Source organism: Chenopodium quinoa, unplaced genomic scaffold (assembly GCF_001683475.1).
Source record: "Chenopodium quinoa cultivar QQ74 unplaced genomic scaffold, ASM168347v1, whole genome shotgun sequence".
Taxonomy (NCBI): domain Eukaryota; kingdom Viridiplantae; phylum Streptophyta; class Magnoliopsida; order Caryophyllales; family Amaranthaceae; genus Chenopodium; species Chenopodium quinoa.
Window position 1 is genome coordinate 9391816 of NW_018745448.1, and position 17974 is coordinate 9409789.

Genomic DNA, 17974 nt, shown 5'->3' on the forward strand with positions numbered 1-17974 from the left:
GATCATCCAACCCTTGAAGGTACATCAGGTTGGTGAATGCCATCAGATGGTCTTCTGGGTTAGTAGTGCCGTCATAGGCGCCTACTAATACATTTTTCACTTTGGCCGGCTGAGCGGCTTCAATAATTTCCTTGGAGAAGGCCGACGGCTGTTCACCAAGTCTAAGCAACCGTAGCTGCCAGTCCATAGGTTGGACATTTTTTGCTGCATGTCCACCAAACGGGGGTGGCTGTAAAAAATACTGTTGTTGCGGTACAAACGGTAAGTTTGGTACCGCCTGGTCGCTATGAAAGCCGGACTGACGGGAGGTGCCGCCTGACTGACTCTCATGATACGACTGAGTATGCCTCATCGAGGTATTTCGCAGACTGTCTTGGAAGTTTGAAGTAGAGGCCGACTCTGACAATCGGTCACTCTTCTTCTGCTCTAGCAGTAGCCGAGCGTATGTGTATGTTTTCCTCGACCCGTCCGCCTGAATATGACGAACAGGTTTCCTAATTCCTGGAGTAGGAAAACGGTATTTTGTGAAATCAAGGGCAGGTGGCTCCCGCTTCCTAGATTTAGGATGAGGGGTCGCCTCTCGCCCTTGAACTGGCTTCCTCTTTTGTGAAGAGGAGGGTTTCTTAGTCGACTGCTCCTCGTCCAGATCAAGCGGCTTCTTGTTGATCAACTCTTGAATTTCTCCCTTGAAGTCCCTCATGAAGGTCATGAGTTCGTTCCTTGTGATGGGAGCAAACCCATCAGTCGGCTGCTGCCGAACAGGCGGTGCGCCTGCTGGCTCGCTTCCAGTTTGAAGATGTTCCCGTTCCCTCCTTTCGGTATGACGGGTACGTCGGGCCCTTAGGGTCCCGTCTGAAGCTGTGTGAGCTTCAACTTCAAATTCATTCTCAATATCGTGGTCCGACTGAACTTGAGGGTCGTTTAGGGGATGCCTGTCTTCAGGAGTCGGTACAGACGTGGATGCCATCTCAGAAGTACTCTCCCCACAGACGGCGCTAAATGTTTCGGGGTTTTCTGATGTCCTGCGGGAGAGTTACAATTCCGAGACTGGAACCGGACGCCTGTACCTGCAAAACAACGGAGACTCCTTGTGGTGGGAGCTCCGCCTCCAACGATCAAGTTAATACTTGTTTGAGGAGTAATAGATGCGAAAATTAAAGGTGGGAGATCTGGTTCCTCTAGGGGAGGAGTGATCAATGTGTTTAGACTTCTCTAGGTGAGAGTCATCAATTGCTTAATCCCCTTTAATGAGGATTAATTAAGTATTTATAGTCTTTGAGAAGCGTGTCAATCCTAGGTTTAGGTTAACCTTGGGCTGATTGGGCTTTCCTCGGAAGTTGGGCCTGGGTGGCCGGTTTCTCCATTAGGCATGGAGTATGCCACGTGTCATGACATAATAGGTCCAAGGTGGACGAATAAGCGTGTGCCACGTGGCAAGCCCTGACAGTTCCAACTGGGGGACACTTGGCAGGACCTGATTGGCCCACGTGGCGCATTCCGATTGGTGGGAGCAAAATCCCCTAATCACATGGCACGGGATTTAACCTAATAGAAATATAAAGAACAATCATTTAAAGTGAAAAGAACATGTTATATAATTGTAAAGAACATAACATGCTGTTAAATAATGTTTTTTAATCTTCATATTCTATTATTGTCAGTATAATCTACTTTTATTTGTGATATAATGTTAATTGTTTATTTTGAAATGTTCGTTGAATTTTGTCTTTAAATTATGTTGGTTGAATAAAAATAATGTTCATTACATTATATTATCATTAGAGGAGATCAAAAATTTGGGTCGGGCCGAGCCTTAACATAATATCTCGTGCCCATACCCGGAAAATGTAGCGGGCTTTTCGGATCGGGTTTGGATTTTTAGGTAAATGCATTTTTAGGTTTGTCCAAACCCGCCCTATTTTCTGGTCAGATCTGGCCGGGCTAAAGTGATCACTTCTAATTGTCATGTTTATTATTAATATGACGGATGTTCCTTACATATATATAATAAAGAACATAAAGTTGGAATTTTTTTTTTTTTTTTTTTTTTTTTTTTTTTTACAAAATAGCTATATATTCTTTACAAAACAACTATATGTTCATTATAATACAACAATATATATGTGATGTTCTTCATAAAATAGCTATATTTTCTTTACAAAACAACTGTATGTTCTTTACTGAACAACTAAATGTTCATTCCGCTTTTTTTTTTAGAAAACAGATGCATGGATCATCCATGGAAAAAAATTTATTGACAAATTCTAATCACTTATGTGACTAATTTGAAAGAAACTTGTATTTTACTTATTTATGTATATTTACCAATAATGTAATATTTCACCAATAGTTAAAAAAAAATTAATTAGTGTAAAACATGCAAAGTCTTATGCTCTTATCTTCTTGTTGGAACATGCCGAATACCTAGAGACCAAACAAGCTAGAACCTATTGCAAAAAGACGAAGAATGGTTACATTATTGTCAATTACCCTCATTTTTCAAACTACCCTCATTTTTCAAACTATATACGTAGTATATAGTTAAGAAGCTTATTGATAAGACAAAGTACCTCTAACTTAGGTGTTCATGCAACTTAGCTTATTTGTTCTTACCTTAGCTTGAGTAGAGTTACTTTCAAACTCACAAATATGCGGCCAATCCAATTGCACCATTTTTTCTTTTTTGTTTATTGGAAAGAGTTCCAAAATACTATGTATTATAATATTTAGTTTATGATTCTCGCTTGTACTTATCTTATCTAAACTTATTAATTGAATTAAATTTATCTTGTCTGATTTAATCTATTTTGAATTTATTTTACATTGATTTATTTTTACCAAAACTTATATTCGCTTGTAAATCTTGTAGCTATCAAATGCAATTGTGAACTGCCATGCAGGGAAAGCGCACTAAAGGGCAGTCCATCCATAATTTCTATTTTAATATGTTTTCTCCTTTAGCTAAAAATAGAATTTCTTAATTGATCAATGGCTCTAATTTTAGAATAAAGGACAATATGCAAACCCTATTTCTGTATTTGGAACTTGTGTAATTGTATTTGAAAAAACTAGCCAATATATAAGTCAGTCAACAGTGTACTTAAATAATACTCTAATATTAAGCATTAATAATTATCATCATTATTACATTTCATTATTTATTCATTTTCTTTTTCCAGGGATGATTGCCGGCTGTGGTTTCTAGCCTGAGAATCTAGACCAAACCACACTTATATGGGGTTGTTGCTTATGTTAGAGAGCCAATTTTAATTAAAAGTTTAAGCTTATGGTTGAGGCTCAATATTGATTTATATACCTTAGCTTATCAAATCCACTCACATGAGAGTCTGCTGTACTAGAAATATGGATGCAACATAAGCTTCCTAATGTGTCCAGCACTAAATATTCTATTTAAAAGGAAGGGTGGATAAGATTTGAGGCCATGACCTTGTCACCCTACATGTAATAAGTAAACTAGATTAGATTTAGGTTAAAGTAGTAATAGGTGTCATAAACCAAAGCCAAATTACATACCTATCCCCCATGGTTAAGGAGAATTCAAAAGTGGTAAATCATCACTCAGAGGTGTTAATTGATCACCCAGCAAACTAATGTTTCTTCCAAAAGTAATACTAGAGTGCATTCTAATGACAACTTATATTGCTTGAGAAGGCTAATTATTAATAATTACAAAATGCTCTAAAATAGAAATTTGATCAGCTCTAAACTTATATGAACTTATAATTTCTAAAATAAACGAAAATAAGATAGACAAAGTTAAGCCTTTGCACAAAATATAGTTTTATGTGATGTTAGATTTGTTTTTCGAGATGAACTGTTTAAGGGCATGTTCTCATTGATTGAAGTGAGGTGAACTGAACTGAACTGAATTGATAAGAGCTGGACTGAAGTGAATTGAATTGAATTGAACTTATTAGAGTTGAACTGAAGTGAACTAAAATGAATATTTTATAAGAGAAGGAAATTAGGATCTGAATTGAACTGAACTTATTAGAGTTGAACTGAACTGAGCTTATTAAAGTTGAACTGAAAATAATCGTATCATAACAGACCCTAAGTTAATTGTGATGCATTAACAAGTATAAATATCAAAACGCTGTAACAAAGTGAAAAGAAGGCTACACACCGCCTACAAAAATGATCATCACCGACTACAAAAATGATCATCACCGCCAACATTCGGTGTGAATGGACAATCGTACCCTTATTACTTCACCATTCCTTATCGTCCCGGCGACCCACAACTCCCTCTGATCGGCGATGACCACCACCACCCTGATCGGCGACCCACCATACCCTCTTCTATGACAACCCACCACCTTCCCTCGCCGGCAAGAAGGTGGTGGTTTAATATATGTTTTTTTACGATAACCGGTTTTGGGCTCTGATTATCGTGCACGGTAACCGGTTTTGGGTTTCGGTTACTGCGCACGATAACCGGTTTTGGGCTCCGATTACCGTGCACCTTAACCAATTCCATGGTAACCGGAGCCCAAAACCGGTTATTGTGTCTGGTAACCGGTTTTGAGCTCCGGTTGGTACGGTTGTAAAAAAAAAACCACCACCTTTTCGCCAAAGAGGGAAGGTGGTGGGTCATCTTTGAGGGGGATGTGGTAGGTCGCCGGTCAGGGTGGTTGTGGTGGTGGTCGTCGTCGCCGGTCAGTGTGGTGGTGGTGTTAGTCATTAATTGGGGTGGTGGTGTCAAGGTGTTAGTGATTGGTGGCAAAAGGGAAAATAGTGGTGAAAGTACTAAAGGTATGGTTGTCAATTCACACTAAATGTTGGCGGTTTTGATAATTTTGGATGGCGGTATATAACACCCCCGAAAAGAAGTGTGCTTTTAGATATTTTGACTTTTTCTATATAAGTAGATACATAACGTGGCACATGCTGGATGGATAACATGCAATTAATACCTTTAATTGCAAATTTTCCTTAATATTAAGCTAAATATTCCTTTTCCACCAACTAGAACAATTATCTGGCTTAGCACATTGGTATCTAAGACTGTGCATGATGAAAGCGAGAATATATGTGATAACTAAGAACATCATATCGTTGCTTCATTGTCCCCATCTCTTTTCAAACACTACTAGGGCCAATCATGTAAGGCTACGTTTGCATTCATTGGTTGATGTTTTTGTAATTAATTAATAATTAATGTCATTTCTATACCTTATTTTACTGTTGATTAATTAAAGAACCTAATTAATTAGCTTTTTATGGGTTAATTGTACAAGTGTTTGGTTTAATAATACTGATTAGCATTACTTTGAGTCCATTTATAATAAAGTCAAGATATGCACTATACTTTGATGTTAGACTAGTTTAGTTTCCGTGCGATGCACGGTTTAAATAAATACATTGTAAGATTTGTTTATAATACGGAAAATAAATAATCACAACTAACAATTTTGAACATTGAAATATTAATATACTTGTAAAAAAAAAAAGACTTGGTAGGGACTAAAAATAAAGCATATAAAAGATTTATTAGATAAAAAATAAAGGTAAAAAACAAAAAACTAATGGCATCACCATAGCAAATTGGCGGGAATTTTTTTTATGTCAGGGTGACATGTATACAATTCGGAGAAGACATGATGCCAATAACTTTTGTTTTAGTATTAGTTCTATTGAGATAATAATTAGGAAAAATTGTATAATATATTTAGTTTCCTAACTATGTTCATATTTATCTTATTCCTATTCTAGTTAGGGTTAGGAATATCTCTTGTACCTATATATATACACCTTACATGTGAATGAGAAAGCTGAGCCGTTTTATTGAGTTTGACATGGTATCAGAGCTTAGGTTCCGAAATCAATTTTTTTTCCGCAAAATACAGTGAGTTGGTTTAACTCCTTTGTTTCCTAGATCGTTGACTGGTTGGTTTGTACTTATTGGACTATCACCTGTGTCTTGGAAGACTAAAAAGCAACCAACAGTAGCAACAAGTTCCACTGATGCCGAGTATAGGTCCATGACAATGTTGACATGTGAGTTGAAACACTTGAAACAAATCCTTCGATCCTTGGGTGTAGAACATAAACAAGGTATGAACATGTACTGTGATAGTCAATCACTAGTAGAAAAATGCTCATTTGCGTCGCCTTATTTGCGTCACTTGTAGAAATAAATGACGCAAATGAGATATTTTGGCTTCATTATAAGTAATTTGCGTCGGACATTGGCTATAAAGCGAAGCAAAAGTCTGATACATTCCCGCTTATTTATATTTGCGTCGCTTTTATAAATAGGAGCGACGCATATACTATTGTTATTTGCGTCACTTATTTCCTGATAAATGACGCAAATGACTATTCAGTATACAAAAAAATGAAATAAAAACTTACGCTGCCGTTCGAAGTTCTTCAAAACCCTCAGCAAATTCAACCCCAAAATTCCCAAAATTTCTAACAGCAAAACCTAAAAAATTCATCCAGTAAAACCCTAGAATTCCCCAGCGCTGCCATTCCACCTGCAAACACCAGCGAATTCAACAGCTATACCTCGAAAATTTGAGCCCAAAACCTACAAATTCGACCACTAATCGATAAACCCAACAAATTGTAGGCAAAACCCGTATATTCGAGCCAAAACCCACTATTTTTCGAGCAAAAGATCGACCCAAAACCCCCACAAAATTGTGAGAGAATTAAAGTTTGTGTTTCAAATTTAGGGTTCTTTTAATTAGTTGCAATTTGTTTCGATTATTTGAAACTTAGGGTTTGTACTCGATTCTATGGGATTTTGGCTTACTTTTGCAGAAGTTGCAAGCTTGCTTCATCCGATTTAAGAGCTCTTCATCTCTTTATCTTATTTTCAATCTACATAGATATTTGGAGTTTAATTGTAAATGAATTGCACGAATTTTAGAATTACAAGCAGATTTCTGTATAACAAATTTTTTGGGTTCGTTTTCGAATTTAGGGTTCATCAAAGAAATTTATGGTTTTTTACTTGATTCTAAGGAATTTTGGTTCTAGTTTGGTGAAATTTATGTAGTCGATTTCAACGAAGGTAAGATCTGTTCTTTTTTTCTACTGTTTTCAAACTAGCAGATGGAATTTAGGGTTCAATTTTGCTTGACCTTAGTTTAATTTTACTATTTTGTTGTGATTTTTTGCACAAATTTTAGAATTTTCTTTTTGCAGATTATGTGTTTCATGCTTAGTATATAGAAGTCTATTAATTTACTTTTGAGCTGCTGAAGTGAAAAAGATTAAGATGTACTCTGTAATAAGGTGTTCTTAAAATGGAACTTGCCTATCAAAATGATGTTCATCATTGTTAAGGTCGACAGTCTCAACACTGTCCTATAATTAGGAAGTTGGATATGTTCCTTCCCTCAGCTTAACGCCTTTATGGAGTTTTTGCTATCATTTTGTGCATCTGATGATTTGGAATAATCAATAATGGTACACTACTTATATTTCTTGGAACGACTTTGTGCACATTATGATCTTACAGATAATGCCAAATTTACCAAAACCTTTTTTTAACATCCACTTGTTTTTTCTCGTAGTTGAATGGGTAAAATGATTTCATGGAAAAATATTGGCAGCCCAAGTAGCAGATATGCTATCTATATTATTCATGTAATTGGTCATAGTGGCTCCCCACTTTTCTTTGACAACCTTTACTAGTTCTATGTGTTTAGTCTTGTTCTCACTGAGCTTTATAAGCCTTCCTGTTTTAAAGTTTTGTGGTATCAAAATAAAGCCCTGAGTATCTTATTTATTAGATATAAATGAAGCCAAAGTAGAACGTAATTTAAAAACCTCCTATAGAAAGCTAAACCCAAGGGTTCCCTCTTTCAATAATTGACTGACTTTGGGATTGAGTGTTATTTGTCTAGCTTCTGTTAAAGATGTGATCAAATCTGTTTTGCATATAACTTCTATTTGGGATTTAAAAATATGAGCTACAATGTACTCTGCCTTTTTTTGAGGATTCTTTATCAATGTTAGGTTGTAATTTACATCTTTAAATGTGCAAAAAACTTTCTACCAACTTTGAAAATAGCAGATTTGGATGCCCTGCTCTTTGATGTATGCCTGTTTTGTATTGTGATATTGACATAAATTCTCGGGATTTGTGTTTATTGTATGATTTTTAGGTTTGCTCAGATATAAATAAGCCAAATGGACAATTTATTTTGCCAAATGATCAAATTTTTATCATGACTTTCATATCTTCCCTCCCAATAAGAAAGGTACTTGTTATGAGCCTCCCCAATTTATTTACTTTTTACTTTTTTTGGTATCTTTTCTGTAATTTAGAATGTTATGAAAGGCAATAAATGTAAATTGTAAAACCTATTGAATTTTGTAGTGAACATGAACATTTGTTCATCACTTGTTTGCTTTATATGCTTTACGGACAGATTGGAGGCATTGGCAAGGTTACTGAGCATATCCTAAGGACTTCTTTTGAGATTGATACATGCAAAGATTTACTCGACAAAGGCGCTTTTCTATGTGCATTGTTTTCTCCTTCATATGCAGGTTGATTACCTTGTTGTTTTTCTTCTACTTGAATCAGTATATAATTTTGCAGTGCCCTTAACTTTTGCTTAATGATTTAGTTGCATTGTAGCCTAGTAGCTTGTGTCCTTTTAGGTATTTTTTCTCTTCTGTGTTTTTCTTTTTTTCCCTGGTACATGAAGGCATTTCAACTTGCATTTCAGCTATGTAGCAGAATTTGAGTAGGGCATCATCAGTTTTTAAACAAAAGTGTCTAGTTGTCATTAAACCTATAGTGCTTAGTTATCCATAGTCTTGGCCACTTACATTTTCTCCAGGGTACATCACATAGCAATTTAACCAAATACGAAAAGATTTTTATTGATGTGAGGTCATTAGAAGAGAGGGAGGAGGGGGGGTTTGATTGTGATTTCCTATTGAGGAGTGGTGTTAATTGAAATCTAGATATATGAGGCAAAAGTAGGTAATTTGAATTAATGGTTTAGTAAGGAAGTGGAAGAGGACCACAACAAAGTGAGAGAGGAAGGTTTTAAAAGAATTTATGAGCTGATCAGTACCCTGATTTTAGCGTGGTCATTTCTTGTTTCTGATCAAATCAAAACACCTATATCTTGTACGAAGTACATATTAAATAACAATAAATAAATAAACATAATTCAAAACCAATATTTCATATTTGTACTAAAATTCACATCATTTCTGGCAAGATAATAATATAATAGCAAGCAGAGTATGATTCCTTTTACATTTTGCTTCACAGGCTACATATATTAACTTGACAATGTTCATATTGTAAACCTGCTGCAGATTTTTTTCTATCTGTTGGATTGGGACTAGGGAGCACAGATACACCACAAGCTAGACTGCGGAAGAGCATGAGTAATGAAAGAACATTTTCCGCCACCGAGGATGAAGCTTACTTATATAAGAAGCTAGGTAATATGAACTTAAATTAACATTTTTCCTCTACTGTTTAATTTCTTCACCTTAATCTGTTATAGCTCTAGCATTCCGATGTTGAGTCCTAGGCTGTAGTCGATTTAATTCAACTTATAAATATATTACATGTAGTGTCCTCAACAATTGGGTGGACGTGAGTGTGGCTACTACGTCATGCGTTATATGTACGAAACATCATCATAGCAGTGAAGATCTTATTAAGGTATGAGTTGTCAAATATTTCATTTTTGTTTGATAAATACAATTTGATATGATGTTAGCTACAATCTTGAATTAAAACTTTCCTCTTGTATATTTGTTGTGTTGATAGGATTTTTCAAGAACTACACCGTACACCGAGGAGGAGATAAATGAGATTCGAGATATTTGGGCAGAGTATTTTATATGTAATGTTGAACTTTAGATTTACACTTAGCGCATGTTGGACTCTTGTTTTGGATTATAGGCTTGAAATGAATGAATTTGGTTAATTGGTGTTGGGATGATGAGTATAATGTCTATGATATTGAGATGTAAATTATTGGACAGGTTGTTAATATAATGTCGTCATTCCCAATTTTATGGGTAGGCCAAATTACAAAGGAGATTCTGCCGAAATTTACATTTGCATTATTCAATAATATTGCATTTTAATTTCAATTATATTAGCGTTAGCATATTACTTTATACCATTAGTAAGGAAAACAGGTACTACAAACATATACAAGGCAATTATTATAATTAAAAAAAAAAATTCACCTCATTTGCGTTACTCATTAAACAAACAAGTGACGCAAATACATCAATTTTGTATTGTTTGCTCAGTCATTTGCGTCACTCCTATATAAACAAGTGACGCAAATAACAAATAAGAAGTTTATCAGAAGAGTCATTTGCGTCGCTCTTAATAAAGGAGTGACGCAAATAACAAAAACGAAGTTTATCAGAAGAGTCATTTGCGTCGCTCTTTTATAAAGGAGTGACGCAAATAAGAGTCATTTGCGTCGCTCTTTTATAAAGGAGTGACGCAAATAACAAAAAAGAAGTTTATCAGAAGAGTCATTTGCGTCGCTCCTTTATAAAGGAGCGACGCAAATGACTCTTATTTGTGTCGCGCCTAGAAGCGACGCAAATGACTTTTAAGTCATTTGCGTCGCGAGCAGTTGTGTCGCTCATAGAAGCGACGCAAATACACTATAAATGAGCGACGCAAATAAGCCTTTTTCTACTAGTGAATCGGCACTTCATATTGCAAATAATCCGGTGTTTCATGAGAGGACAAAACACATTGAGGTAGATTGTTACTTTATTAGAGATGTCATTAAAGAAGGAGTTATTAAGCCATCGTATGTTTCTACGAAGGTTCAATTGGCGGACATTTTTACAAAAGCCTTAGGGAAGGCGCAATTTGAATTGTTACTTGACAAGATGGGCATTCGAGATCTACATGCTCCATCTTGAGGGGAGATGTTGAGATAATAATTAGGAAAGATTGTATAATATATTTAGTTTCCTAATTATGTTCATATTTATCTTATTCCTATTCTAGTTAGGGTTAGGAATATCTCTTGTACCTATATATATACACCTTACATGTGAATGAGAAAGCTGAGCCGTTTTATTGAGTTTGACAAGTTCATAGATATTGTGATAGACTAAGTAAACATGATCAATTTAATCTTCCTTATACTTCATTTTTTCTGTAATGGTGTATGCTTTCTACTTGTCGACAAATTATAAGCTACAAAACATAATTTTTGAACAACAAAAAAACAAAAAGAAAAAAAAAACTACATTTTGATATGTTGTTTTTCTTTGATAGGTCAATTATCCCTCTTAATTATGCATTATAAGTTATACCTTAAATTTATATACATAGTCTTTTAAAATGTAATTTTTTTTAATCATTTAACTCTACTACATTCATTGCCAAATTTAGAGGTGATTTTAATTTGTAATGGAAATATTTACAGAGTGCAATTTTTTTTTTTGACAATTTTTTTTTAGATGCATGCTTTGGGTTAAAATTATTGTGGACATTGAAATGAGATAATCTTTAATTTACATAATTAAGTACAAAGTATACTCTAATATCGTCATTCCTACCTTTGATTAATTATCCTTATACATTTAAGATATGGTCATTGAAAATATATTTAACTAAGAACACCACAGTATATCTACATACGTACTATGTATAGAAGCTAAAATACTTAGTGAATACTGATGGTTATGGTATTCTCTAAGTTTGTTCTTTACAAAATAAAACGACTCTTAATCAAATGCGTATTGCCTAACAATCAGTCCGCATATAAGTACAAAGCTTAAGAGAGTAAAATTTAAAAATTTACTTGAGGTATGTCTTTCTATAATTGTATTGATCATGTAGATCAGGTCAGGTAAGATTGCATGCATCTAATCCCTTACTTTAGCTTATCATAGGACAGGCAACAACTTTCATAAACACATTTAGGCATGTCATTATTTATGAAATTTATTTGACAGACATAAAAGGGTAAGATCAACCGGCATATAACTTTTCTTGCTTCTTGTTTACTGAATTGCTTTGGCTAAGAATAGTAACATGTCAATGAGTAAAAATTGTCATGCATATAACTAAGCTTAATGTGACAAAGTTCAATGTTTCTTAAAGTATATATATATATCACATGATCTATGCTTTTAAGAGTATAAGTTTCACCTGGTCAATTTTGGTACACAATTTTTGTGACAAGAATTGTCTAGAGGAAAAGTATTTAAATGATATGGAAAATGGAAAATTGATGTGGCTTAATAAAATGGTGGGGTTATCTTAGGATCCTCTAGTTTAACAGGAAAATTAGAGATTAGATTAGATCAAATCAATCAACCAACCCACCCACCTAGCCAACTTAATCCAAATAATCATCCCTTATTTACAAATTTATTTATTTATTTTAAAAAATAATCCTAATATTCTTCCACATGTCAATGACAACATACTCACTACTCTAATTTGGAATTTTTCTCTTATAAAGAAGAAAGCAATTTGAATATGATTGAAAAGATTAGATGATGAAGGAGATAGGAAGAAAGAAAAATTATAAATAAAATTACTAATTTAATATATAAATAATAAAATAAAATAGAGTGGGAATTGATAGAGTATGTGAAACCAATTGGTGGACTATTTCCACCAATCAAAGAAAAAGATCTAATCAAGAGAGACAATAGAATAAACAACATAATCTAATTAGTTTAATTTGTTTTCTCATGTCCTTAATAAAGCTAAAACTAAAGATGGGGTCCAACAAGAACAACTGTCCAACAAAAATAACTTTGTTTCAATTTCAATAATAATAGTTGATGACTTGATTCACCTATAAACATATGCTTTTTATTTGGGTATATAATATGGGTTTTGCCTTCTTTAAGAAGATATGCTGAGATCTTAACGAAGACCTCCTAAATTGTAATTTATTACTTTATAATTATAATATAAAGTGTAATACTATATAATTATTATGCTTACATCATTTGCCCACTTCTTAATATTCCTTAGCTTGTTGTAGCAACTACTCTGCTCTTCCAAGAGCTTTTCTCACATACATATATGGTCATAAATTTAAAGATAAGCATCTTCAAGTTGCTCTCTTTGTTAATTTATTTATTTAAAATAGAGTTACTTATATGTGATCTTTGTATAAAATCTAGAGCTTTGAATATTTTAGTTCGACCCAAAGTTCTAATTGAAAAAACCGAATAATCTAATATATATAAATAAAGTAAGCATTTTTGGAGAGCATTGGGAGCGCCACATAAGAAAAGGTTTATTTTCGACCAATTAAAAATTAGATTTCTATTTAGAATTAAAAAAATCACTCGCCACCTAAACAAAAGTGACGAATGAAATTTTAAATTTTTGCCACGTAGGTAAAAACGACGAATAGTAATTTATTAGGATTTTAATTATTTAAGAACACTAAATTTTATCATTTTTATTTGTTACAAAACTAAAAATTATCTTTAGATATTAGGATTTATATTATTTAAAAAACTTATCATTTGATGTTAATGGCTTTATGTAAATATCTGATGATATGATATTTTCATACAAAATTTTAAAACTTATAATGCAAAAAAAATAAAATAAAATTAAGAGATCACCAAAAAAATATTTATATACAAAATGTATATGAAAATTCGTGCATCGCACGCCACATAAGCAAAAGTAATATTTTGACCAATGAAAAATTAGATTTATATATTAATTTTTAGAATTTAAATTTTCAGTCGCCATTTAAGAAAAAATTAACAAATAGAAATTAAAAAATATATTTTGATTTAATGATTTTATCTAACTATCCGATGAATGAGATAATATTTATTTCAATTTATAAATTCAAGTTGTATATACGTAAAATTTGAATAAGAATAATTTAAAACTTAACAAAATATTTAACCTTAAATTAATGTTAAAATAATAGAATAGAAAATAACAGCAAAAAATATTAAGAAATTATAAAAAAAAATATACAAAATGAAATATTTAAAAACCGTGCATCGCACGGGCTTACATCTAGTAATGACTAAAAGCTACCATAAAAATAAGTTGTATGTACAACATGGAAGTTCATCTGACCTAATTAGTTAACCGACCTGATCATAGGTCTCGCTCAAGTATAGTTACTTGACCCAAAGTTCAAACCAAGAAAACAAAATTAAAATAAACATTTTTTGATCCAAAAGGTCCTATTATTAGGACATACATGTAAGTTATATGATACGATTAATTGATTTGGCAATTGTCGCTGTTAAATATAATTAACCATTAATCCAGTCCAAAACCCGTGTCCAAAACCCTAAAAAAATTATACTTTAAAGTGTTTTGATCCAAAAGCTACCCATAAATAAACAAACCAACTTCATCCAACTTGATCTATCGATTTGACAGGTCTAGACATTGTGTTTGATTAGTTCAATGAAGCTTCATCTAGTGCTGAATAATCACACCTTCTACAGAAGTATAGGTTATAATAATATGCATCATTTTTGAAGCTACATAGTGGATGGGACTAGAGACCAAATTAAAGTAGATGTTTATTAATTAATCAAATAAATTAATTAATAAGGTAGCATTAATTAATTTCAGATTTATGTATATTATATTATATTATAATAAGCTTTTCGGTAGATGACATTATATCATGACTCCACTAGCTTGTTAGTTGGTCAAGATATATATAATTAATTTTTAATTACATTGTTAAGTACAGTATGCTAGATTTGTTATAGACCAACAGGAACCTTAAACTATAAACCAGGGTGATTACATCCCCATCTTTCTTTGACTTCTCTATATAATATGATTTTTATATTACCATTCTCACATCTTTAAACATGGAATATTAGCTTAAATTATTCCACATGATGTCCCATAATTGCAAGTTTAATCAATTCATAATTATAATGCTTATCTACCATAATTCTTCTTAATTATTAAACCAACTGAATCTCTTTTGATAGTGAAAGTTAGAGGTGTATCTATTATTTTATACAAAAGTTTCAAATTTTTTTCCTTAGATTATATAATAACTATATAATATACCATTTTGCATGCATACATGAGCTTCCCTTATATGACTTTTTGTTTTTTTTTCCTACCTTCCTCTTATCATATTTTTTTTAAATTGACCTTTGCTATTCATGTTAATTAAACTAACATAAGGTTTGTTTGCTTGTGATGCAACGCATCGTCGAAACCGGCCTCGTTAGTAGTCCTATATAAGGAAGGTTATACCAAAGGACAAACAACACCAAATTAGTGAAACAGCCAAAAAAAACACAAACACTAATCATACTTTCCTTTCCAAAAAAAAAAAAAAAAAAAAAAAAAAACATATAACATGGAGAGTAGCCCATATTATGTAGAAAAGAAGCTTAAATTGTTTGGGTTCGAAGTCGATTTATACAAAAATCCCGAGAACATGAACATGAACATGAATGAACACGAAGAAAGTACGAATTCATCCAACACAATCTCCTCTGGTTCTAATAAAAAAGAAAACCAGCAGGGTGATCGTGAAAGAAGCTCATCCGTAACTAACAACAACAGCAGCAACAACAACAACAATACCACTGAGATCGAAATCAATAAGAAATTCGAGTGTCAATATTGTTACAAAGAATTTGCAAATTCTCAAGCATTAGGTGGCCATCAAAATGCCCATAAAAAGGAGAGAATGAAGAAGAAGAGGCTTCAACTACAAGCTCGAAAAGCGAGTATTAATTTTTACCTTCAACCATACCAACAGAAAAACAACAATTCTTCTTCAGGTGCTTTATGGTACTTTGATCCTAAATCTTATTATCATGCACCAGCAGAAAACCATAATTTTTCACTTTATGAAGAATCTCAAATTAGCTTCGGCCAGTTTGATTATCAACACGAACACGAACACGATCACCAGAAGCCGAGGGCGGCGGCTTTCCAGCAGTTTACGGTAACGCATGGTGGCAGCAGGTGCACTTCAGAAAATAGTACTCCTGTTATAGTGAAACCTGTTACAAAACAAAGCTGTCAATCTTTGGATCTTCAATTAGGGCTTAGTACAGTTTAGATTCTAATGTTGTTATCAAAAGCTTTCCTAGAGCTGCGTAACTTTTATGAATTCTTTGCATTTTTCTTAATCATAGGTTAATATATCATATAATTAATTCATATACTTAGTTTTTTCAAAGATTGCCAGCTTCAATTTAATTTTTTTTTTCTTTTTAAAAATTTATTATTAGTTTATGATTTCTTCATGTATACAAGTATATAAAATGAAATTAATATTATTCCCTGCCTTTTATGAATTGATATACTATTATACTCTTGTTTCAAAAAAAAAAAAAAAATACTATTATACTCATTTCCATATTACACTATCTCTAAATCTCTAATAATGCATAATTTTGATTATTAGTATTATAATGAAGGAAAATGCTATACATAGCCCTTAGGGCTACATATAAGCATTAAATCTACATTTGAAAATCGTAAAAAGTTAAGAAATCATCAAAATATAAACACTAATTACACTGATTTACGCCTGTTTTTATCATTCCTATTTTTATACTATTTCCAAGAGTGTATTTAATGCTAATATATAGCCCTTAGGGCTACATATAGCATTACCCTATAATTAATTACTATATATAAATAGGCATATATTGTATATGTATATTTTTTTTTACTATATATACATTGAAATGAATTTGACCTAGATTTGAATTTTTTTTTCTTTTTGTTTTTGACAAGAGGATTTAACCTAGATTTTATATGATTATGTTTTACATATAATATATAGTTTACTAAATACGATCAAAGAAAAAAAACATTGACCATATGAATAATAAATGAGTAGAAGTTTAATGAAGGGAGTTACGGATATATACGGCGGTATTATTAGTTTAGCTAGGTTCATCATCTATGATCCCGAATGGTTGATTAGAAGCAAAGGCAAGGTTTATAATTTTATATGTTAATGATTAATATAAAATCTATATATAGTACTACACTACTACTATAGAGTATGTGTAACGAGGAATCCAATGATTTTAATCAGCTTGTTTCTTGTAAAAAAAAAAAAAAAAAAAAATAATAATAATAATAATAATAATAATAATAATAATAATAATAAATCAGCTTGTTCACCGTACCCACTAAACTCCCTCATTTCAACATGTACAAATAATAATACAATGAATAATAATATGGTTAAAAACTAAACTAATATGGTTGGTTTAGTTTGCACCCATCAATTAATTACTTCATATATATATTGTGATGTTTCTCACCAGAGTCTCCCCATATATATGTAGTATATATATATATGGGGAAGCTCTGGTGAGAATTTTTCTTATGTGAGAACACTTTTTATGTTCTAAATTTTTACTCGTATGTTCTAAAATTTAAATCTGATGTTCTAAATTTTTTCCCATGTGTTCTAAATTAAATCAAATGTTCTAAATTAGTACTCACATGTTCTAAACCATAAATTAGTTAAGTTAGATGTTATAAATTTCGAATGACTTATTCCGAAATTTTAACTTATATGTTCTAAATTTTAAAACGTGCATGTGTTCTAAGATTTTTAGTTATATGTTCTAAATTCGAAAGCATATGTTCCAATTTTTACTCACATGTTCTATATTTTTACTTATATGTTCAATATTTTTACTCCCATTTTCTATATTTTATACCAAGTGTTCTACATTTTTTATTCACACGTTCTAAATTTTAAATCAGATGTTCTAAATTTTAATTATATGTTCTAAATTTCATAAAGCAAATTTTTAAAATTTTTACTCTCATGTTCTAATTCTTGAATTGGATGTTCTAAATTATTGCTCACACACATGTTCAAAATTATTAGTCATATGTTCTAAATTTAAATTTGAGTCGCATGTTCTAAATTTTTACTCTCGTGTTCTAAATTATAGATCAGTTCTCATATAAGTATGAATTCTAACATATGTACCTATCCTCACCGGATCCCTC

General features: G+C 32.3%; 2 protein-coding genes across 3 annotated transcripts; both read left to right on the forward strand.

Annotated features, from left to right (window-relative positions):
• The first annotated feature begins 6248 nt into the window (after nucleotides 1-6248).
• On the forward strand, nucleotides 6249-10110 carry LOC110713715 (DNA polymerase kappa-like). Of its 2 annotated transcripts, XR_002510049.1 has the most exons (6): nucleotides 6249-7045; nucleotides 8145-8240; nucleotides 8412-8532; nucleotides 9319-9447; nucleotides 9583-9673; nucleotides 9782-10110. XR_002510049.1 is itself a non-coding variant. In XM_021892165.1 (5 exons), exons 1-4 carry the CDS (start codon nucleotides 8208-8210, stop codon nucleotides 9606-9608), a joined length of 309 nt encoding a protein of 102 aa, XP_021747857.1. In that variant the 5' UTR covers nucleotides 6249-8207; the 3' UTR covers nucleotides 9609-9673; nucleotides 9782-10110. The 2 variants fall into 2 exon arrangements, 1 of the variants encoding a protein (XP_021747857.1); XM_021892165.1 differs by having other exon boundaries at nucleotides 6249-8240.
• Nucleotides 10111-15057: 4947 nt separating this feature from the next.
• Nucleotides 15058-16119, forward strand: LOC110713834 (zinc finger protein 8-like). The gene has a single exon (XM_021892271.1). The coding sequence runs from the start codon at nucleotides 15336-15338 to the stop codon at nucleotides 16047-16049; it is 714 nt and encodes a 237-aa protein (XP_021747963.1). The 5' UTR covers nucleotides 15058-15335; the 3' UTR covers nucleotides 16050-16119.
• Nucleotides 16120-17974: the final 1855 nt, after the last annotated feature.

Coding starts and splice junctions, on each gene's coding strand:
- LOC110713715 (XM_021892165.1), top strand. CDS start 8,208: ATGACTTTCATATCTTCCCTCCCAATAAGAAAG. Junction 8,241..8,411: donor CTTCCCTCCCAATAAGAAAG/GTACTTGTTATG, acceptor CTTTACGGACAG/ATTGGAGGCATTGGCAAGGT. Junction 8,533..9,318: donor GTTTTCTCCTTCATATGCAG/GTTGATTACCTT, acceptor AACCTGCTGCAG/ATTTTTTTCTATCTGTTGGA.
- LOC110713834 (XM_021892271.1), top strand. CDS start 15,336: ATGGAGAGTAGCCCATATTATGTAGAAAAGAAGCTTAAATTGTTTGGG.